A 22455-nucleotide genomic window follows, 5' to 3' on the forward strand; every position below is an offset into this window, starting at 1 on the left:
AAATTCTTAGGATTTAATAAACGCACTATACTAGTGAATTAGGGGAAAAGGACACTGTACTGCAGAGTTTAACCCCATCACGGTTCCGCCGCTGACGTGGGTGGACGGCACGGAGCCGTTACTTAACGGCGCCACCACCTCCGAGCCCAATATTAAAGCCGCGTCGGACGGTGAAAGAGAGAGAAGGGAAAGCATTCGCCTCGCATCGCAACACACTCTCTCTCTCTCTAAAAAAAATTGAATAGAGAAGGGGAAAATCCCCAACTCCTCGCCCCATAAACCCTAATCTCGCTGGATTCGCACCAGAAGCCTCCCAAATCGGAGCCATCCGGTGTTCCAGCTGCCCGCAGGAGCTGAGCCGTGCTCGGTTTGGTGAAAAATTCCAGGATTTCTGCGCTCGGAGCCGCCATTTCTCTGGGCTGCTCCTCGGAGGGCAGCGGTTTCCCGGCTCGGGTTCTCCGGCGCCGGATCCGGACGTGTTCCGGCGGGAGGTCGGGTTTCGCGTGGGGTCAGTTCAGCTTCGAGCTCGATTTGCCCGCTCGAGTTGGGTCGAGGCTGCCGTGGCGGTGATTGAGGTATACCATTCCCGGATTCGCATGCTGCGATTCTTGATTTGAGGCCCTTGTTGATTTCTTATGGTACTTGTGATGCATGTGGGTTTGATTAACCACTTGCCATTTTTGTTTGCTCGCTCGCCCCTGTTCTTACCGCCGATGTTCTCGTTCTGTTCAGGTAGTCGCGTCGATTTGACGGGTGGTTCTTGCCATTTTGGTGAGCCATTTTGGGGCGCGAAGGTTTCGCTGCGGGGCAGCAGCGTTTCTTGGTAATCCTGGGCCATTTGGTCTTTCTGCGTGGCTGAAAGGCGTGACCTTTGTGCCGTGCGATGCACCCCAAGGCTCGAATCCACGCGGACCCGGTGCTCGAGGTCGACCAGTTCGACTGCCTGCCGGATTCGCTCGTCTTGCTCATCCTGAACAAGGTGGAGGACGTGCGGTCGCTGGGCCGGTGTTCCGCCGTCTCGAAGCGGTTCTGCGGGCTTGTCTCCCTCGTCCACGATGTGTATGTCAAGATTGACCGCGTCGTGGCGGTCGACGGCGACGCCGAGGACACGCTCAACCTGTCCTCGCCGAAGCCTCGGAACATCTTCTCGCACTTCCTGAAGCTGATGCTCTTCACAATCATCAAGCCGTTCCACAACATGCGCAATCCGAATGGTAATGGGAGGCCACTGTTCGCGCAGCTCTCACAGCACTCGCCAGCCCAGGTGCTCCGGAACTTCACGCACATCCGGAATCTTCGGGTTGAGCTCCCCTCTGGGGATGTGGGTACTGAGGAGGGAGTGCTCCTGAAATGGCGGGCAGAGTATGGGAGTACACTTCAGAGTTGTGTGATTCTGGGCGGTACAAGGGTTGATCGCAGGCCTGTTGGTGGAGAGCATGAACCATCTTTGGAGGATAATGGAAGCATGCCAGAGTCTTTCTATACCAATGGTGGGCTGAAACTCCGTGTCGTCTGGACAATCAGCTCTCTGATTGCAGCATCAACGAGGCACTATCTTCTCCGATCAATTATCAAGGACCATCCCACACTTACAAGCCTGGTACTAACAGACGCCGATGGCCAAGGCACATTGTGCATGGGGGCGGAACAGCTGAAGGAGTTCAGGGAGAACCAGTTATCAGCCTCAGCATGCTCCAACAGGACTCAGGTCCCAGCCTGCAACATGAAGCTCAAGTACGCCCCATATCTCGAGCTGCCTGGTGGTATAGCGTTGCAAGGTGCTACGTTGGTGGCTATCAAGCCATCAACAGAGGGAAGCAATGGAGGCCATACCAGCCGTAAGGAAACTGATGCTTTCATCTCTGGAGCATTCGATGGGCCATTCAAGGTTGCTGTGAAGGCGCTGATGAAGAGACGAACTTACCTTCTGGAGATGAATGGCTTCTAGGTATCCCCAGTTTTCTGGGGGTATCTGGCTTGGTGGTGCTAGGCATGGCACCTTTAGTTGACCTTTCCATCTGTGTAATATCCAAGATGGCACCATCTCTAGATCTCTAGATGGTGCTTATCTGCTGTTTTAGCTCTTTGTACAGTGGTGACATTTGGTTATATGAAAATCACATGAAGTTAGTGCATCTCTCGTTTGCTCACCATTCTGCATCCTGGTGCCATGTGTGATACTGTAATGTATACTTCTGTCAACTCTTTCCAGTGAAATAGCCTTGTGTTTCTCTTCTTGTCTTAGTACAAGAGTTGAGATATTTAGATGTCCCATTGCACATAAGTTATTACATCTGCCATGTGTACAACTGCATGTATAAATTGGTTCTGTACATTTTGTTGCTCTTCCAGTTTTTGTTGGTCAGGTGGAAGTTGAAAGTAGCCTTGAAAAAAGGGAGAGCCAGATTATGCCTGCAGGTACATGACATTCATTTTGGGACTGTGAAATGAAAAGGACTGATCTGATGCTGACCGATTCATGCAGGAGGACAACTTCCGCTCGGTTCAGATTCTCACGCTTCTTCGAATGTTTTTAATGCATAGTCATTGCAGGTTACAGTTGTGAGATGCTTTCCTGAAGTTGACCTCACTTATGGGTTATCTTGTCTATCCCACTGCTTGGCAAAAGAACCTGCAATTCCAAATTAGTTATCATTGGTCAATGATCTCTATCCTCAATTTCAATGAAGTTAAAGACTTCATAACAAAAAAAAAACAGCTTGTTAATAATATTCCCATGTGATTTGGATCATGATCTAGATCATTAAGGCACATTGGTTATTTATTAATGGAGTTTCTTTGGATGGTGTCCACTTCTCATATCCATTCTTATGAGATAACACTTCTTTTAGATCTTTGAAAGGATGACACATAAGCTTGCCCCCAAAAGAAATCCCTCTGCACTACTAGTATTAGTATTTGGACCTTTGTATTTAGCTGACATGAGTACTTTTTTCAAGCTATAATTATTGAAGAGTTTGGAAAATATTTGGATAGTGCCTAAGTTTGAAGTTTGTATTACTTGAAAACAAAATGGATCGTACATTCACGCGTTAACTTCGTATCAAGTTGTGGATATTTTGCTTGATGGGAATATTCTCTCGCTAATACTGGTTGACATGTATGGATTGAGATATCATATTTTTAATATAAAATGAACAACTAGCGCATGATATTATGGTTAAATTGCCGCTTAGTTTCTATAGTTTCAATGATGAAGTTACCTTTGGCATAAAAAGAGGTGTGTTTCTAACCGATCTACCATCTTGTCTCTTCTTTAGAATGTTCTTCCTGCAAATCTGTGAGCTTCCAGAAAAACTGCCCACCAGCTGGGAGTGGTTTTGTTAGCCTGATTGCATCACCTTGCATATTTCATTTTGTAGGGTAACCCACCTGGAGAAAGGGCTTCCAAAGGTTTCTCTTCTCAGACTGCAGTGGTGACTTCAAGAAGCACTAACCTAAAAGACACACCCTTAATTGCTTATTTGTTTCTATCCTATTGCCATGCTATCCTACATGAATCTGAGATGTCACTTGGTAAGGCAGCGATGAATTTAACAGGCACAATTTTTGGCAGATTAAGTTGGTTTTACTCTCCAGAGGAACCTTCTCTAGATTTGAGTATTGATGCTAAAAAATCTCCACTTGCAGTGAACTCTATACTGAATGATATCGGCTGACCCGCGTAATGAAGCTGCATGTGCAGATCAGTCAATGAGAAAATAAGTCTGACAAGTAATCAACACCATCCATCTCTGAAGCTGCTTTTATTTGTTCTTATCCATTCAGCGCTTCAGATCGAAATATGATCGGATCAAAGTGCAACTGTGCAAATCAAATCGGATTAGCATCAGTTTTTTATTCATCTTATCCAGAGGTGAAGTCTTGAAAAGGATGGAGAATGCTTCTCACGCACAAAAAAAAAAGACAATGGAGAATGTGCTATATCAAGATCGTAAGTCAACCCCTTGTTGACTTGAGAAGCAATCCCTCATCTATGCTGAGTTTTTGCAGGCAACAACTGTTCAGTTAATTGCGAAGATCACAAGTTGGAAAATACCATCAATGCCGTGCTAACAATAGAATGACCGCACTATTCAATTAATTGAAACTATCTGATAATCACTAACCGGAATATATCATATATGGTTATTGGAGAGCTCATATGGAAAACAAAATGAAAAAAGGGTAATCGTGTAAGGCCACTAAGGGAAAGCAATATAATCAAATGGAATCGTTCTAGTTCGTCCTGAATAGCAGCAGCAACCAGCGAACAAAGTTAGATGCGCGACACCATGAGTGAAGTTGTTTCCTTCAACAGACTTTCACGAGAAACATTCTGTGCGATCTATGATCTATCCACCTCCAAATTACCCCACCTCCCAGTTCAGGCCATTCAAGGACAGTCAACGATGATAGACATCAATGCACTTCTCCAAGATCAGGCTATTCCTTGTATTTTTACAGGTAACATCTGATCAGCAAACGTGCAATAAGATCAGTTTGTTGGGCTTGCAACCTCAGCAACGTAAGTGGCTTCTCGTCATTCCCTCCTTACATGCCACAGAACTTGGAAAAGATGAGGGCCGGCATAAGGGCGATGTCGATCATCTGTACTTGCCTAGCTCCATTTTCTTCTTGAGTGCCTTCTGTCCATGGTATATGAATGAATCGATGATGCCAGAGACAGTGAACACGCCTGAGGATCATGCAGACCAAAATTAGTTAGCTGCATTCATATAATGTGTAACACACCAAAAATCTTAGTTAAAGCTATTTTATCAAGAACTTATATACAGAACTGCAATTGACTACGAATGTGAAAATCTGGTTCCAAAAAATCTCAGCTTTAGTGTGTACTACAGTCAAAAGCTCAGCCTAAACTATTTTATCAGGGATTTATGCAGAACCGCTACAGATGATAACTGTGGGCAGTTAATTCCACAAAATGTTTGCCAAAAGTACTAAGAAATTACTGTAAAGCTTCATTTATGTTGGAGTGAAGACTGAAAAGGTAGCAATCTTTGGACAATTGATACTAGAGTTCATAATAAAACAAAACAGAATTAACTAGTTCGTGCATAAACTAGAGTTGATGCTCATACCTCCCACAATTGCACAGAGGTTCGTCAGGTAGTGGAGTAGGGATCTATTTTCTTCTGTGAATATCACCTACAAACAACAGGCAGTTCAGTTTTACAGGGTGACTGACCTGAAGAACTGAAATGAGTATCTTTCAATCTGAGAAGACTACAAAGATACTAACCAGACTAATTAAAACATTTCAGAATCAATTATTACAATCATAGGTTTGCTTGTACATTGCCCATGTGATTATCTCATAGCGTATTAGGATTCCTGATGGTCATGCACAAGTATGTTTGGAAATTTATTAGCAAAAAGGGTTCTTAGGACCGTGTCCTGCTGCTCTACATTTTTTTCGTGCACAGACCAGTAATACTATGTTGACCTTTCCAAGTATTGCCTGCAACTTCACATGCATGCAACTATAGAATAGAAAAGAGGGTAAAGAAAGCTATTGCCTTTAGCATCGTCCCAGGTGTAATTGGATAATAACAGAAAGCGCAAATTGTACATGAATGTGAAGTTATTATACACAGCTGCACATAGGCAAAAAATTGGAACTAACAGGCTAAAAGCATGAAAAAAAGACAAAGCCAAGGAAGAATGATGCAAGTATAAAAATGCTTATGCTATACAGAAAACCGTATATGCATCTTTATCCTCTCCATTGTTACCTTTATGGGTGAGAAATCATAGAAGCAAAATACACCAGGTTGGGGTTTTGGACGAATATTTCCATCTCTGAAGTGCTCCGTCACCGAGAACTGGGAATGAAAGTAACAGCAAGATATTTATTGTTTGAGGGGATAAAAAGAACTATATAATCATTCAATTAATTCCACAAACCTGGTTTGAATGAATCTTGTGCCCTCTTATATCAGTGTATATTGTAGGGACAACCTGGGTACGAAACTCATAAGTTTTTTATGCAATGATGGCCAGTAAATGCTTTGACCAAGAGCAGCATTTAGTCGCTGAACTGGAACAAACAAGGATGAAGAAAGACTCACTTTTATGAAATACTGGTATGTCCCATCTGATGCTGGCTGTGTCCATTGAGCACTGTGTTCATGAATCGTGCAGTGGATAAGAAAACGAAATTTCCAAGGAAAAAAACATATTTAGGATAACAGGAATTCTTGGAAAAAAATAACACCATTTTGTGCTGAAAGAGCTAAATGTAAATACTTACCCATCAAGTGGATTAACAACACCAGGGAATTCTGTCCCAAAGGACAGTTTGTTTATTCTGTGAGTGATCTGGTAAAGTTGTAGATATTAGAAACACTGAATGGAAACACCAAAAAATAATGGGGTAAAACATTCACGTGATCAACTTACATTGAAACCACCTTCAAGTAACGATAGCTCCGGCACATCTATGTTTGATTCATAAAATCCTTTTCCTGGGGCAAAGTGGAAATTTCCAGCAACCTTACTGACATCTAAAAAGCCGCGGACATTGCAGCCTTCACCTTGCTGAGTTTTAACTCTTTCAACAAAATCCTCTCTTGTGCACTATAACAATCACAAACACCATTGAATCTCAGGAATAAAGAAAGTGTGCAGGAAAGCTTAAAAGCACAAAAGGTAGTTGCTTGCTAATTAGAAACCAACACATGAAGTATACAATTCTAAGGCTCATTCTGAACTAGAGCTAGTATCAGGCAAATGACATCAAACAATTAGTTCAGGTATGCAAAATGTCATTGTAGGCACCAATTTCTGTTATTCAAGGCAGGTGATGGATCAAGGAACAAAATACAGGCAAGGGACATCGTGGAGATGGTGATTTCCTAAGCAGTGCATTAATTGAGCACTGTAAAGTTGATAAAGTATTCTCCCAAAGAAAAGCTATATCATATGTAAAACTACAGATGAATAAATCCTGGTAATATAGCTGGTATACCTGGTCAATTAGGTCAGGATTTGTAAGGGCCCATCCTTTCTTCTTATATGCCTCCCTGACTTCTTCGCAAGAATTACAGCATTGCTCATCTGACTGAACTCCAAATAGGTGCAAGCAACACAATGTTAAAAGGTAATAAAGCAAAAGATGGATAAGGAAGGCTGAAATAGAAGTTACAATAAAAGAAAATGGCGCAAAGAAACAAAATTTACAAAAATCTGCGCATACCTCCTCAGCACCATAACATGTGCCACAATATTGTTCACCTTTGTCAAGCCTTCCTCCATGTTTTTGCAATGGTCTCTCGATCTATACAAGATTTAATCAAGGGTATGCATGAAATAGCTAAACGCACAATGAAGCCACATGATGTTGGTCTTGTATCTTCAGTTGGCCAGGTTTCATTATGGTTGTGTTACATATCAGAGATATGAAACATATGATCTGATATTACTATAATAACTTCACGATAATATGGTTGAAAAATGCTTCTATGCTAGACTCAAATGTATCAGTAATGGGAACATGTGCGAATGAAAACTTTAAACTTCCAACTTGTTGATGACATACCACATATGGCAGTTTTCTCCATGAATTCTAGCTCTTTGAGGAGCAACATTCGATGAAAGCACACATGGTCTAGGCAAGGAAGGCTTAAGCAATTTACTGATATGATCATGAGTCTTTATAAAGACCGATCACTTTGCAGAAGATGATGAAGCAATGTGGTTGAGGTTGTTATCAGCTTTTCCTGACGAGTCTTCTATTTTCTTAATAAACCCACAGATGGCTCTCAAAATTTCAACCTTCTGTTTGTAAAATATTAAGTACAATGCACTATAGGCCTACAAATGCGACAGGTGTATCAGTTGGTTGGCTCAACTTTTGAAAGAAAGGGTAGAAATTGTACTCATACTTCATCAACCATAATTGCTACAATAGTCACAGAAACATGCACATACAGTATTCATTGCCTGACCAGGGCACTCAAGTCCTATGTTTTTGCAAGTCTGCAATAGACATCACTAACCTTTGTTCCACCAATGCCTTCTTTTCTTGATTCAATAACATTACCGTGTGAATCTAATCTTCTTTTCTCAATGTCATGCCTCTGCAGGGAAAAGAATAATGGAACCATTATATGGAATATCAACAAATAAATTAAAAGATTATCACATAGTAAGATGACTTCAGAACGTACAATATCATGATGCTGCTCTCCACTAATATCCGTCGTATCAACGCTGAGGAGAGTGCAAGGAATGCTTGGAAAAGTAATATCAAACTGCAAAACAGAGCTATCAGTACAAAAGATAGTAATAACTAACAATCGCCAGGCACGCACTACACTACAATGTATGTGTATGTCTATTTAAAATAGAAACAACTGATAACCTGTACATCAAATTGGCACAAAACTACTAACATTTACTCGTAGCCTTTCTCCTCTTGATGTGTCAACCACTAACTTAGTCTCTGTTGCTGAATAAAAATATGACCCTGAGATAATATGATGCACACAGAAAAGTCATTAGTAGCTGCTTCACTCTGCTTATTTAAGCAAAAGATGTAACATAACAACATTTCCAAAGACAAAAAAAAAACTACAAGGCGTAATAGCCAAATTGCATCAGTGCTAGTGCTAGGCATAAACCTTACTTGGGCCATTTTGGTTTGGACAAACACCAAGTAAGGTAACATGTCCTTATTTTAGGATGATGGGCGCATTCCTCACTTTTATTGTCATTTTGGCCTAAAATTTGCAGCTTTGCCAGAACAAATATTATGCCACAAGACATAGTGATAAATTAGCTAGACCTTTGAGGGAAATAGTGATAAATTAGCTAGACCTTTGAGGGAAACACTAGCCAAAAAAAAATTGTTTTGGGTAAAATATCACATACAGATAGATGCCATCACAACACTGACCCTTGTTGATACCCACAAAAGGCAAAACATGAAACAGGTACTACTGCCTCAGGTTCACAAAGAGGTGTTGCGAGTCCGTGACAGTCCAAACATGCAGACTAAAAATAGAACCTTTCTCTCTACTAGAGTTTACCGAGACACAAATAGTAACTGCAAAGTAGAGCTAACCCTCAGAACCTAATTGTTTGTAGGCGTGATTTTGAACACGAAAAGAAATATAAACCCAAAGCTCATACGTCAGCACATAAACCCAGGTATCAACCGGAAATTTAGAGTATTGCCCCCCACCAAACTGGCACAACCGCAGGAACTAAACCGAAAGCAACTGAAAATCCAATCTTTAGCACCTCAATGTATCACGCCCAAACTAGAGAGAAGAATTATTCCAATTACACATTAGGATCTGTGGCAATGCCCAAAAGTAATTTTTGTCTACTAAAACTCGGATCTCACCCACCAAACCAAAAGCAGTAGAGCTAAGCCCAAAAGACCGCCTTCATCTAGAAGTAGCATGCGGACGCTCAGAAGCTTCTCAAAATCAAACCTATTTTCTCCCAACACAATCATCACGAGCGTCATTGAAACTGAATCTTACCCAAAATTAGCAGAAAGACAATCCGCTCAAACAAAACACGCCTCAGAATTCAATTTTTTTAAGAAAAAAATACTTGCAACCCCAATTCCACAACCGGCATGCCGGGCCATGAAACCACGAAACCAATTAATAAAAAAAGAAGGCAAATCGGAGCAGCGCCGGCCGCGGAAGGGACACTTACTGGTCTCGGAGATGAAGAGCAGCAGCATGACGACGGCGGCGACGAGCGTGACGACGCCGCCGGAAAGCGTACGCTTGTAGAAGTCCTCATTCACCTTGGGGTACGCGTCCAGCCGCTTGAGCTTCTGCAGGAACGCGTCCATCTCTCCCAATCTCTCCAACTCCCCCGCGGCCGCCGGCGCAGGACGGCAGCGCGCTCCCGCTCCCGCTAGCTCCCGCTAGCTCTCGCTCTGGAACAGTGGAACCCTAGCTCGCCCCCGCGCCCCTGATCCGAGCTCCCGAGAGCAGCAGGCAGCCCGGCCCGTGGAAACCGCGGCGACGCGGGGGGCTTTGACCGCCGCGATTCCGCTCGGTGCCGCCGGGGTCGGGCTCGGGTCCGGGCGGTCAATAGATTGATTACGGGGACGAGGTGGTATCCGCGTGGGGCGCGGTAATGGTGGGGATTTAGGACAATTTCCACGCACGCGCGCCACGCGGCGGGAGGCGATTGGCTGGCGGCAGCGGGAATGCGCTGGTCTCCGCCGACGTGGCAGGCTCGGTTCGGTTGGGAGGCTGGTGGGGGAAGATTTCGGAGGAAACCGGGAATTCCTGCTGGCGCACGGGGTTAACGGGTGGTGGCTTTGTTTGTCGGGAAGTTTTTATCTTCGCTCGTGCGAAGAATTTAAGCTGCCTAATAAGATCTCGATTATAGGTGAAAGTGCTAAATTTTTAGCTAGCTCATTCAAACAGGAGTGTTAATGCGGTGGACTAAACTTTAGTTAAGATTTAAAAATTTTAGTACGTGCATGAATACTAGTATGCGTTAAAACTTAATACTCAACTTTAGCTTCTCCAATTATACCTAAATTTGGTGTCGAAGAAATTTAAATTTCATACTATTTTTTACTTGAATAAGAATTATATGGTTGTATGTTTGATTATTAGGCAATCATTACTACAGATAAAGTTGGTACGAGTATCGGACTCGTATATAGGATGAATTAAGATCCACCTATCAGTAACAAAAAAGATAAAAAATTTAGGTACATAATAGATCTGAGACGCAGATTTTGGTTGGTGAGCTAACCAGGCTCCTGTGAAAGTTTGTGGTACCCGGCGTGCCAGGTGTGGATCTGTGCCGGGCTGCTAGAAGGTTCGGAAAGGTCAGCTCCCGTTTCCGGTGCAGTCCACAGCGCGTCAAAAGCGTACAAAATTTTCTCCAACGCAAAGAGAACCTAGAAAGCTGATCTAATCTGCGCGCCCGACGGTTCTAAGTTCTGACCTGTTCTCCCGTCGCCGGCATGTGCAGCTTCAAAAGCGAGCGATTCCGATGATAGGTTCAGCGTCAGGAGAAAGCCTTTGCTTACAGGACATCATTGTCCAGATGCTGGTAGCATACCGTACACGTCGTAGCGACAGATACATGGTTGCGAGACAACGAGGCAGCAGGTGGAACAATGTTTTTTCTTTGAAAGGCAGGTGGAACAATGTTGGCAAAAAAGAAAAGGATGCGGGGAGATAACTTCAAATGACACGTCGCCTTCAGAAGATGCAAAACCAAACCAGGCGATCAACGAATCATACCAAGCTTACTGGGCAACGCAACCACAGCCAACCAGCGTTACACAGCAAGGCATCACATCACATACTGACCTGATCTGAGGTGACCCACATCGACGAGACAACGGAATAATCATGACGATCTCATCAAACAAAACCATAGATATGCCTTACATAACAACCATATAAGGTATAATCTGTATGCAAGATCAACTCATCATAGACTAAAGACAAACAAGAAACGGCCATTGGCCTTGCAACAAAGTTCTGAGCCCTATATCTCATCTCAACTAGGGATAGGCAAAGCTCGCTCCTCTTCTTCGCTCACTGGGCGCCAGGGGTGGTGCTGATGATGTCAGAGTCACCTGAAGCACAAAAGAGTTATCAATTGTTCGATTACAGTTAGGCACTCCTAAGTCACCTGAACAAGGCGGCAATTCAAGGGAAACAAACCTGGGTCAATGATACTGAGGCAGCACACTCTGTAGTACTTGCCGCAGGCAGTGCCGAGATCAACATTGTCTGGAATACAGAAGGATAACACCATGTGTAAAAACAAATACCATTCATCATCGAATAGTCTAGTGGGGGGAGAGAGAACTTGCAAAAATTATTCAGGAAGAATGTATTTGATCTTACTTCCATGGAAATGATGCACGCTAACTTTGGCGAGCATGGCATAGTACTCAATCTCAGACTTCCTAAGTGGAGGGCAGTTGTTTGCAAGGATGATCAGCTTTCCTGAACGAAGACAAATTCGACTGTTAGAGTTCAAAATCATATGAAATAGAAAACCAACACTAGAACCTAATTTAAATTACCCTAGATGTCAAAACAATATTGTTTGCAAAATCTTACATGAGAGACTCAATAGCACAAGATAAGAAGTGACTAATTTTTAAGCAGGCAAATCAGAAGGATTTCAGGTGTCACATTTTCAGCTAATAGCTTCACCCACAATATCTCATTACAATGAGTTTTTTTAAAAATATGAACTCTGATGAAGTAGGTCACACAGAAACTACATTCAAAACATGACACCTCAAAAGACCAACCCTACATTACATTTGTATTTTGCATACCAGGCTAACCCCATCATTCAAACATACTAGAACCACTTAGTACAGTCCATTTAAGATAGGGGAAACACCACTAAGGATGAAGTAAACTAATATCCCAAGCTCCAATTTTCTTCCATACTTAGAAGAAATCAAGGAAGCTAAATCAAGAGGCTGGAATCATTATAGGGCGCTGCATTCATCTCAAAGGCACAGCAATGTTAAGCCAAAGAGTCAAACTCCAGTCCCAGTTATAAGCTATCAAACAAAACAGACTACATGTACACAATGGTTACACCCTGCTACATAAATCATGGTTATATCCCAAAACAATCAAAGCTCACTTTTCAGACATATTCAAACTGAAACAACCAATTAACATAAGAAAATAACCCCAACGATAAGTCAAGAAACAATATTTCAACCCCGATATGTTCTCCAGATAAGAAGAAACAAAGGAGAACTATTAATCAAAAGGCTGGCATTGTTCTAGGGTACTGCATTCATCTCTAAGGCGGGTACAAGGAAGCCAAAGAGCCAAACTTCAGTCCCATTCTAAACTTCAAAATACAAAACCTGATGACCTACAATGAATGTAACAAGCGGGCAATGTGACTCGAAACCTTGTAACGCTACTAAACTCGAATCCAAAGGAAGGACATGCAGATTTCTTTACTACATATATAAAAAAATAAAGCATAAACAAATTCCGTAACATATTGGTAGGAAGTAAACAGCAGCTGCCAATCCTAAACCATCCATCACCTTAACAGATTGCTAAACGCATCACAAAACAATTTCACACGAATATAAGCTAATCTATTACACACTAAACTTAGAAATTCAACAGGTAGACTCCTAGGGTCCAGATGTTCACACGCCTACAAATCCATACAGCGCCGCCTAGACTACGGTGTCATTCCGATGGAACAAATGGAGAGCTATGCTCAGAAAAGAAATGGGATCGATACCCTTGGAGTTGCGCAGCGTCTTGAGGACGGTCTTGTACCCGAGCGTGTACTTGCCGCTCTTCATCACCAGCTGCAGCTTGTTGTTGATGCTCTCCGTGCTCTTCTTCTGCACAGATCGAAAACCATCAGCAAAACAATCACACGGGCGAAAAACTGACCTCAAAATGGGAGGAATAGTGCACCAGAAGAGATCGGTTAGGGTTCGTACCGACTTCTTCGTGGGAGCCATCGGATCGACCGGCCGCGGGCGGCGACGAGCAAGGACGGCGGCGCGAAGGGTGGCGGCGAGCTGCAGCGGCGGCGCGAATGGGCGACTCGTTAGGGTTTAGCATCAGAGGAGTATATAATGGGCGGCCCCGTAGGACGAAATTACAGAGTTGCCCCTGGCCCAAGATAGAGTTGGACCTTGCTGGGCTTCGTCAAGCCCAAAATTTCTAGATGGGCCTATACGTCCAACATTTTGTCAGGGACGTATCCCTGCCAACTTATGGGCTCGCGTCCAGTCACAAAAACCCTAACCTGAGCACCTACCCCGCCGCCGTTGCCGCTGCCGCCGACCCGCCGCCTCCTGCTCCGCCGTGAACGCATTGCTGAAGATGGGGAAAGGGAGGAAGGAGAAGGAGAAGAAGTCGCTGGACATCCTCGCGGGGTCCGACGAGGACTCCGACGGCGGCGGGGAGGACCTTTCGAAGATCCAGATCAACGAGGAGTACGCTCGCCGCTTCGAGCACAACAAGCGGCGGGAGGCGCTGCAGCGCTACGAGGAGCTCAAGAAGAAGGGCCTCGCCCCCGCGTCTGACGACGATAACGACGACAATGAGGAGTCGTCCGAAGAGGAGGATGAGGACGCCATTGCCTCGCGCCGCGTCGACCGACGCGTGTTCGAGGTGATCCGCCGTATCCGCAGCGGCGACCCCCGCATCCTCGACAAAGACGCCAAGGTTTACTCCTCGGAGGAGGAGGAGGAGGGCGAAGAGGACGAAGAGGAGAAGAAAGAAGAGTCCAAGCAGAAAAAGAAGGCCAAGAAGGAGAAGCCGCTATACCTCAAGGACGTTAACGCCCGACACCTGCTCGAGGAGGGCCCTGAGTTCACAGCTCAGACCAGCCGGAGTAGCAGGTACGATAGGATCGCCTACGATGAGCAGCAGAAGAAGGGTCTGGAGGCTTTCCTTGAGGCAGAGAAGGAGGTTTTAGGTGATGACGACGACGATGATTTGTTCCATGAGAAGCCGAAGGCTGGAGCAGGCGCTGATGACGACGAGGATGTAGAGGAAAAGGAGACGAAGGAGCTAGCTGGTGAGGTTTTCGGGAAGGATGAGGAGCTGGACGAGAACGAGAAGTTCTTGAAAGAATTTTTCCTTAAGAGGCCGTACCTTGAGTCGGGGAAGGAGAAGAAGTCCTATCTCGATGATATGCAGGAATTGTCGGACGTAGAAGAGCTCGATGAACAGGAAAAATATGAGTATGTTTACAATTTCCGGCACGAGGAGGCTGAGGCATCAGGGGCAGTGGTGGCAGACCGGGTAACGGGACATTCAAGGGTTGTTGAAGGGTCTGTGAGGAAGAAGGAGAGCAGCAGGAATAAGCAGCGGAAGAGCAAGGAGGAGAGGATAGCCCGAGCTAAGCAAGAGCAGGCTGAGGAGCTGAAGCATCTCAAGAATCTGAAGAAGAAAGAGATTGCAGAGAAGCTTGAGAGGATCCGGATGATTGCTGGGATTGAAGGCGATGCTGCATGTAAGCTTGGTGCTGATGACCTGGAGGAGGATTTTGATCCAGAGGATTATGACAAGAAAATGCAGGAGATGTTTGATGACAGTTATTATGAGGCTGATGATGTTGATCCTGAGTTTGGAAGTGGTGAGGAGATGGATTTGGAGAAGCCAGATTTTGACAAGGAAGATGAATTACTTGGGCTTCCTAAAGGCTGGGCTAGTGAAAAAGATAAAGAAGAGTCTATTACCACCGATGGGAAAGCTACAAAAGGGAAGATCTCTCTCAAGGACAAGGTCGAGCTTGAGAAAGAGATGGAAGAGTACTACAAGTTGGACTATGAGGACACTATTGGAGATCTGAAGACTCGGTTCAAGTATAAGAAGGTTAATCCTAACAGTTTTGGTCTGAGTACCTACGACATATTGGCATCTGATGACAAGGATCTGAACCAGTATGTTTCCATGAAGAAGCTAGCTCCTTACAGGGAGAGTGAATGGAAGGTAACGTATCATAAGAAGTTGAGCAAGGACTTGATCCTTGGAGGCCAGAAGAAAGAAGGGAAGAAGGACAAATCTGACAAGAAATCAGTGTCTGTGGAAGGTGGCCCTAGTTCTTCAAAACCAGAGAAAGACAAGCTGCCAATTGAACAAGAGTTAACTGATGACAAGAAAAAGTCTACCAGAAGCAGAAGGAGGAAGCGCCGTAATGAGGAGCTGAAGATGCCCGCTGGTCGTCTAGGGGCATATGGAAAGATAAATTCAAAGCGTCACAAGGGCCATTGAGCTTTGGAGATTCATCAAAGTACATCTAGGGAATTTTGCTTTTCTTTTTATGCATTTTGGAAGGGGTGAAATCTTATTTGAGGAGAGTCTTTGCTTTTTCTTTGGGAGTTGCAAACCAGTGTCGTCCTAGTAGAATCATTTCTCTGAGATTTGCAGATAGTGTTGTGCGCCTCCTTTCGTGAACCATATAATTTAATTGCCTTGAAGTTTGCTGCTATTACACTTTGTGTTACTGTCATTTCCTTCTCTAATCTGCTTGAATTGACCAACTATCCTGGTGATCAATTGGCGGATGAACTCATATATGCCTATTGCACTTGCCCCGTACTAATGTTATTATTGTGAAATTTTAATGGCATGACGCCTTGGCTGTTCATGCCCATCTGCGTGTCATTTACGTCTCAATTATGTATGTTAATTGATATATCCAGAAAGAAGCCACCTACAGATTGTCCAAGGTGCTGCAATAGCAAACCACTGTAGTGATCGTCGCTCGATGCAGTTTAGAAAAGTCAGATTCCTTTGTTGCTTTTTCTCTTCCTTGCAACTGAAAAGAGGTTCGCCACCTGTGCTTCTCTGAGGAATTTCCAGTTTCTGCCTGAGCAGCAAGTTATGTGGTACCTGCTGTTGCTGCTGTCGGTTGTTCCAGATTCACTTGATGGATAAACCTGGTGACTCATAGTGAGAGTACCAAATTCAGGTCAAAGGTATGGAATCATTTACCATTCTATGTTGATGAAGGTAGAGACATACTCAGACTTGTCCAGCACGAAGTCAATGTAGGATAAGTAATCAGAAGGGTGTGTTATAGTGTTGTTCCAGTGCAGTATATCAAATTTTAAGTCCAGGCTTCAAGATTGCAGATTGCAGAGTACGCTAGCAAAGTTCCTCGAGGGCAGCTCGGGTAGTAAAAACCCTGTGGAATGTCACATTGTAGCTTTAACAGCGATGGATGAGATGAATTCTACATAACAATATACCTTCTTTTTATTGAAAAAAGCAGAACAATATACCTCCAGCTCAGATTGCTCGGGACATAAGCAGGAAATTTGGCATAGCATCTTATCAATAGTACTAGAATGATTACTTCACATGCCTATCCCTTTGTTAATAGTTGAACATGAAGTAAAATGAGAAGGTTTGCAAAGAGCCTAAAACCCACATTTAACATGGCTTAAAGCATTGATGTAGAAGAGTATTTAACTTGCATTTTTATCCCATCAGATTTCTTTACCAGCAAGTATGTGAGCTCCTCATGGAGCTGAGGCCTTAGTATCTCTCTCCATGCGGTCTAGAAAGTCAAATTCCTTTGTTGCTGGTGCTCTCCCCCGCAACTGAAGAGGCGTGACCATTCTTATGCAGCAGAAGAGACGCTATTTCTCTCAGCCTTGCGTTTCAACATTCCCTGAGTCGAGAGAGCTCCATGGATGTCCAAGCTGAGCACCAGCAGCGATGGTCCGCCTGCCGCCAGCTCCAGAGCTCAGTTTGCTGCAATCGGGTTGAGTGTCTCGAACAGCTCCAACACAGCTTTACATCCGGCATTAGGTTGTTCTCTTCCCCGCTCTTTCGAAACAATAGGTTTGATAGTGAGTAGTACACTGGAGAACCAGAGTTTTACACTGGAAAACTTGTACTATAAAAAAAGGCTTATTTTTGTGATGCTGCCGTGTACACTGGAATTTTACACTGATGCAAGACAAGCCGCAGAACTGACAATATTTTGCCTCACCGACCGAGTGAAGACCAATTCAAAGCAGGCCCTGAGCAGTAGCAACCAGGTCAACAAAAACCATTGCGGCCTGACGCCCACTTCCAATCACCCCATTTCTATATCCTTGTCATTTTGCCATTAGCACAAAACAAATCCTCGATGAGCTTATTCCATCGTGTTGGTTGTTGCCCATGTCCCTTTCTTCTATCGTCACCATCTTCAGCACCCCACTTTACTCTATTTATAAGCCCTCTCCTCTCTCAGTCTGCTCCTGCATTGATCATAGGCAAGCTACTTCTATGATATGTGGCACGTCCCTTTCTAGTACCAGCTGCTGCTCCTAGTTTCTGTCCTGCTGTTTCCCAATCTTCCTCCTCCTTGTTCCCAGAGAACCATATGGTCTAGCTGCTGTTCGTCTAGCACATGCCGCTCTAGTTTCTTCTTGTACAAAACACACTGGTCTTTGCTGGGTTACTACCAATTTTCCAGTTATTAGGGCCTCTCAATCAGCATCTGATACCAGTATTCAGCTCCTGTTCCTTGCATAAACCTGCTTGGCCGATGTCCAAGACCGAGAGCCGAAAGCTGTCCGATGACTACGAAGTTGTGGATGTTCTTGGCCGAGGAGGGTTCTCGATCGTGAGAAGGGGGGTGAGCAGGTCGGAAGGGAAGACCCAGGTTGCCATCAAGACCCTGCGAAGGCTCGGTCCGGCGACGACGGGGACGAAGCAGGGGTCAAAGGGTGGCCTCCCGATGTGGAAGCAGGTGTCCATCTCCGACGCGCTGCTCACCAACGAGATCCTCGTCATGCGGAGGATCGTCGAGAGCGTCGCGCCGCACCCCAACGTCATCGGCCTGCACGACGTGTACGAGGACGCGCACGGCGTGCACCTGGTCCTCGAGCTCTGCTCCGGTGGCGAGCTGTTCGACAGGATCGTGGGGCGCGACCGGTACTCGGAGTTCGACGCGGCGGCCGTGGTCCGTCAGATTGCGAGAGGCTTGGAGGCTCTCCACAAGGCAAGCATCATCCACAGGGACTTGAAGCCGGAGAACTGCCTGTTCTCTGACAGAAATGAGGACTCCACACTGAAGATCATGGACTTCGGGTTGAGCTCTGTTGAGGATTTCAGCGACCCGATTGTGACTCTGTTCGGGTCGATAGATTACGTCTCGCCAGAAGCTCTCTCGAGGCAGGATGTTTCAGCTGCGAGTGACATGTGGTCTGTTGGGGTGATCCTGTATATTCTTTTATCTGGGTATGTTTGGTCACCCTTACTTGTGATGCTCTTCTCTTGGTTTGATTTCCTGTTCATGGTTTGAAGGATTTTTACTTTGTGTATTTCAGATGCCCACCATTTCATGCTGCAACGAATCGGGAAAAGCAGCAAAGGATCCTGCATGTAAGTCCCTTTTTGTAGATAAACCCTGAACATAATGCTGTTCTGTTTGAGTTCAGTGGCGTTTGGAATTATCCGGTGACCCGTATTTCGACAGATTCACATTTTTCATCATTTATATAGGCTGCTCTAACAATATGGAACACGTTGGCTTGCTTGTAATGGAAGTGGGGTTAGATCGATTCCTTTTAAAATCTCTTTTCATTTGCTAACAAAACCAAAATCATTTCACTGCTGTCTCAGTGGACCCAACCTAGGGGTGTTTAGATTCGGGTGACTAAACATTAGTCCCATCAAATCGGATATTTAGATACCAATTAGGAGTATTAAATCTAGACTAATTATAAAACTAATTGCATAAATTGAGACTGATTGACGAGACGAATCTATTAAGCCTAATTAATCCATCATTAGCACATGTTTAATGTAGCACAACATTACCAAATTATAGATTAATTAGATTTAATGGATTCATCTCGCGAATTAGTCTCTATTTATGCAATTGGTTTTGTAATTATCCTAGTATCAAATATCTGATGTGACAGGGATTAAAGTTTAGTCCGGGCTATCTAAACACCCCCTAAAGTACATTTTGAAGACGAGGTCACCTAGGAGGAACTAGGTTATTTAGGCATGACTCTGAACCTTCCATCAGCTGGTTTGGAGCAACTGCTGCATAGCATGGTAGCAGGCCTGTCAATCAGTGCTGAATTGTCTTCTTGTGGTAGCTGTTGGCACTTGAATTTTAATGTGTCCTATCATTGGTCCGTTTCAATGGCTAAGTTTTCAACATCAGTGCCCAATGAAACTTGGCCATTGTTCTTCAAAAACTGAGGGTTCAAAAATCAACAGAATATCTTTAAATAACGAGATATCTTGCTCTAACATTGTGTGCTTATCATTCTCCTTTCAGGGGGAATTCAGTTTTCAGGACCATACATGGAAAACAATATCTTCACCAGCCAAAGAACTGATTTCCAGTCTTCTTTCTGTCGAGCCTTACAAGAGGCCAACAGCAAGTGATGTCTGTCTCGATGCTCCTCCTCTCCATCTTGGCCATCTTGACTTACATATAACTGTACTTAACTTGGTTACCATATACCTCATCATGATCCAGCTTCTGAGGCATCCTTGGGTGATAGGAGACTGCGCAAAGCAAGACCTCATGGATGCAGAAGTGGTATCGAAACTGCAGAGGTTCAATGCTAGAAGGAAACTGCGGGCAGCGGCGATAGCCAGCGTCCTTAGCAGCAAGGTGGCACTGAGGACAAAGAGGCTGAGGAGCCTTCTTGGAACCCATGACCTTAGCTCAGAGGAGCTGGACAATCTGCGGGTTCATTTCGCCCGAATGTGAGTACAAGGATCTTGACCCTTACTGTCTTTGCTACCTGAGTTCCGAGGACACCTGAGATGTGTTTGTTTCAGTGCGCTGAGGAACGTGATCCTGGTGCAGATGCGCAGACGGGGAGAACGCGACGCTGGCGGAGTTTGAGGAGGTCCTGAAGGCGATGAAGATGGACCCGCTGATCCCTCTGGCCCCGCGCGTGTTCGACCTCTTCGACAACAACCGCGACGGCACCGTGGACATGAGGGAGATCCTCTGCGGGCTCTCCAGCCTCAGGAACTCCCGAGGCGACGACGCCCTCCGGCTCTGCTTCCAGGTACACGGATGTCCGAGGAAACCTTGTACTGCTGAGTCGTGGCAAGTGGCCTCTTCGATGTCTGAACACGACATCTTTGGCCGAAAGAAAAAAGAAAAATGTCTGATCATGAACACGTGAAATGTTTTCCCAGATGTACGACGCCGACCGGTCAGGCTGCATCAGTAAGGAGGAGCTGGCGTCAATGCTGCGAGTAAGGGCTAAAAATCCAGCCAAATATTTGCCTCCCTCTATTCGGAAGTACTCCAGCTTTTGTTCAGTGTTCAAGCTTCGGTTAGAAAAGCTGACGACGCAAGTGCGTTGCTGCCCAGGCGCTGCCGGAGGACTGCCTCCCGGGGGACATCACGGAGCCGGGGAAGCTGGACGAGATGTTCGACGAGATGGACGCCAACAGCGACGGCAAGGTGACCTTCGACGAGTTCAAGGCGGCGATGCAGAAGGACAGCTCCCTCCAGGACGTCGTCCTCTCCTCCCTGCGGCCAGCGCCGTAGATCATCGTGGATTCGTCTTTTTTTTTTGTTCTTGCAGTAACAAAACATTTTTTCCTAAACTGGTGAATTTTTGTGTCCCTCCCGGCCGGCGGGGACGCCTAGTCATCGCACATAGGATTAGCTACTGTATCACCGCATATGTCTGCTGAAGATAATAATATTGCAGAATAAAATAAAATATTTTAGAATAAAATAAAAGAATGCAGATATCAATGGTTCAAAATATTTCTATCTTGTTCTAAAATATTTTATTTTATTCTAAAATATCGTTATCTTTAACGGATATGTGTGATACTATGTACGGCGGCCAGTTGTACGGGCGCCTGCTGGCTGTGTTGGATGGTTAGGAAACGCGCTCAGACTTGCTCAGATGCCTTGCTTGCCGGTTTTTTTCCTTTTTTTTTGTTTCTGTTTCTGAAGCCGCACGCGTTATTTCGGCCACGTACAAGCAGCCAGATTCGGTGTGATTGGTGAATAAGGGTGGTTGTTTGGTCGTCCACACGGTTCCGGTCCGTTCTCCAGGCACCAGCTGCTGCAGTGCTGTCAGCGGACGGCATCTTTCTTGGCTGGATCGCCGGGTGGCGAGTACGGCAGTGGCGCACCGCGCACGGCCTGCGGCGAGGATGTGTCGGCCGGCCGCCCTCTCTGCTATGCAGCTCAGCCTGCCTCTCTGCGCGTCGCGCGACAACACGAGCACTCGCCCACGGGCCGCCTCCTGGACCACGCAAATTTACTAGCCCGCGTGGCGCAAACAGCTGAGCAGTCCATGGAAGTATTGGGAGATCTATACTTCTATAATGGACAGGAGGACGTGCTCTTTTTTTCTCTTATCCTCTGGGTACAGCATGAACGCACGCACACCCAACCTCAACAAGCACATGCCGCACTCGTACCTCACGCATACAACCAGAACTACAACTACACAACTACTCAGAGATTAGAAGACCGCGTCCTTAAAAAAAAAACCAGAATCGACGCGACCAGTTGCTGGCTCAGCGCCACTTGCACTCCAGAGTCTCGAGTGCAAGACAGCCTCTTTTATGGTAAACTAGTTTCATCAGCGCGCTGCAATTTTTTCTCTGATCGTTGTTAATTTCCGTAAGAAAAATAAAAAATCATAAACGATAGGTTGGATCCACATAACTATACATACAAGACTTCCTATGAATGGATACAGTGAGTCCCCTTGAGCCTACGTATAAGTGTGAAAAATATATTAAACTGATGTTTAGCTCTAAGCTACTGTTGTTTTCTGTAGAAAAAAATAACATAAATAATGTAACTGGATTAATGGACCTACCCTTTAGAAATATTATTAGTTATAATATTATGAATAAATAATCATAGGTCCACTTATTGGATCCCGTATTCTTGTGGGGTCCTATCTATGGATTTCATAAATAGTTGAGCATCGGACTCATTAACACTAGCAAG

At 44.8% G+C, this 22455-nt stretch overlaps 4 protein-coding genes across 4 annotated transcripts; 2 read left to right on the forward strand and 2 right to left on the reverse strand.

The window, feature by feature from the left end:
• Positions 1-172: 172 nt before the first annotated feature.
• Positions 173-2156, forward strand: LOC112887045 (F-box protein At4g18380-like). Its single transcript, XM_025953121.1, has 2 exons — positions 173-575; positions 733-2156. Exon 2 carries the CDS (start codon positions 884-886, stop codon positions 1946-1948), a length of 1065 nt encoding a protein of 354 aa, XP_025808906.1. The 5' UTR covers positions 173-575; positions 733-883; the 3' UTR covers positions 1949-2156.
• A 2022-nt stretch (positions 2157-4178) lies between these two features.
• On the reverse strand, positions 4179-10111 carry LOC112886041 (endoplasmic reticulum-Golgi intermediate compartment protein 3-like). The gene is made up of 13 exons (XM_025951793.1): positions 9700-10111; positions 8421-8494; positions 8196-8279; positions 8025-8105; positions 7223-7303; positions 6995-7087; positions 6427-6603; positions 6278-6345; positions 6096-6147; positions 5932-5985; positions 5760-5849; positions 5106-5172; positions 4179-4699 (listed from the first exon to the last, which is right to left on the reverse strand). Exons 1-13 carry the CDS (start codon positions 9839-9841, stop codon positions 4608-4610), a joined length of 1155 nt encoding a protein of 384 aa, XP_025807578.1. The 5' UTR covers positions 9842-10111; the 3' UTR covers positions 4179-4607.
• A 1230-nt stretch (positions 10112-11341) lies between these two features.
• LOC112884983 (60S ribosomal protein L30-like) lies at positions 11342-13615 on the reverse strand. Its single transcript, XM_025950645.1, has 5 exons — positions 13475-13615; positions 13267-13372; positions 11877-11978; positions 11691-11759; positions 11342-11602 (listed from the first exon to the last, which is right to left on the reverse strand). Exons 1-5 carry the CDS (start codon positions 13493-13495, stop codon positions 11562-11564), a joined length of 339 nt encoding a protein of 112 aa, XP_025806430.1. The 5' UTR covers positions 13496-13615; the 3' UTR covers positions 11342-11561.
• Positions 13616-13753: 138 nt separating this feature from the next.
• LOC112884984 (calcium-dependent protein kinase 1) lies at positions 13754-21246 on the forward strand. The gene is made up of 9 exons (XM_025950646.1): positions 13754-15479; positions 16656-16679; positions 18214-18728; positions 18818-18872; positions 19783-19893; positions 19987-20219; positions 20323-20530; positions 20664-20723; positions 20842-21246. Exons 1-9 carry the CDS (start codon positions 13863-13865, stop codon positions 21019-21021), a joined length of 3003 nt encoding a protein of 1000 aa, XP_025806431.1. The 5' UTR covers positions 13754-13862; the 3' UTR covers positions 21022-21246.
• The last annotated feature ends 1209 nt before the right edge of the window (positions 21247-22455 follow it).

The sequence above is a fragment of the Panicum hallii genome, chromosome 3 (genome assembly GCF_002211085.1).
Source record: "Panicum hallii strain FIL2 chromosome 3, PHallii_v3.1, whole genome shotgun sequence".
Classification (NCBI taxonomy): domain Eukaryota; kingdom Viridiplantae; phylum Streptophyta; class Magnoliopsida; order Poales; family Poaceae; genus Panicum; species Panicum hallii.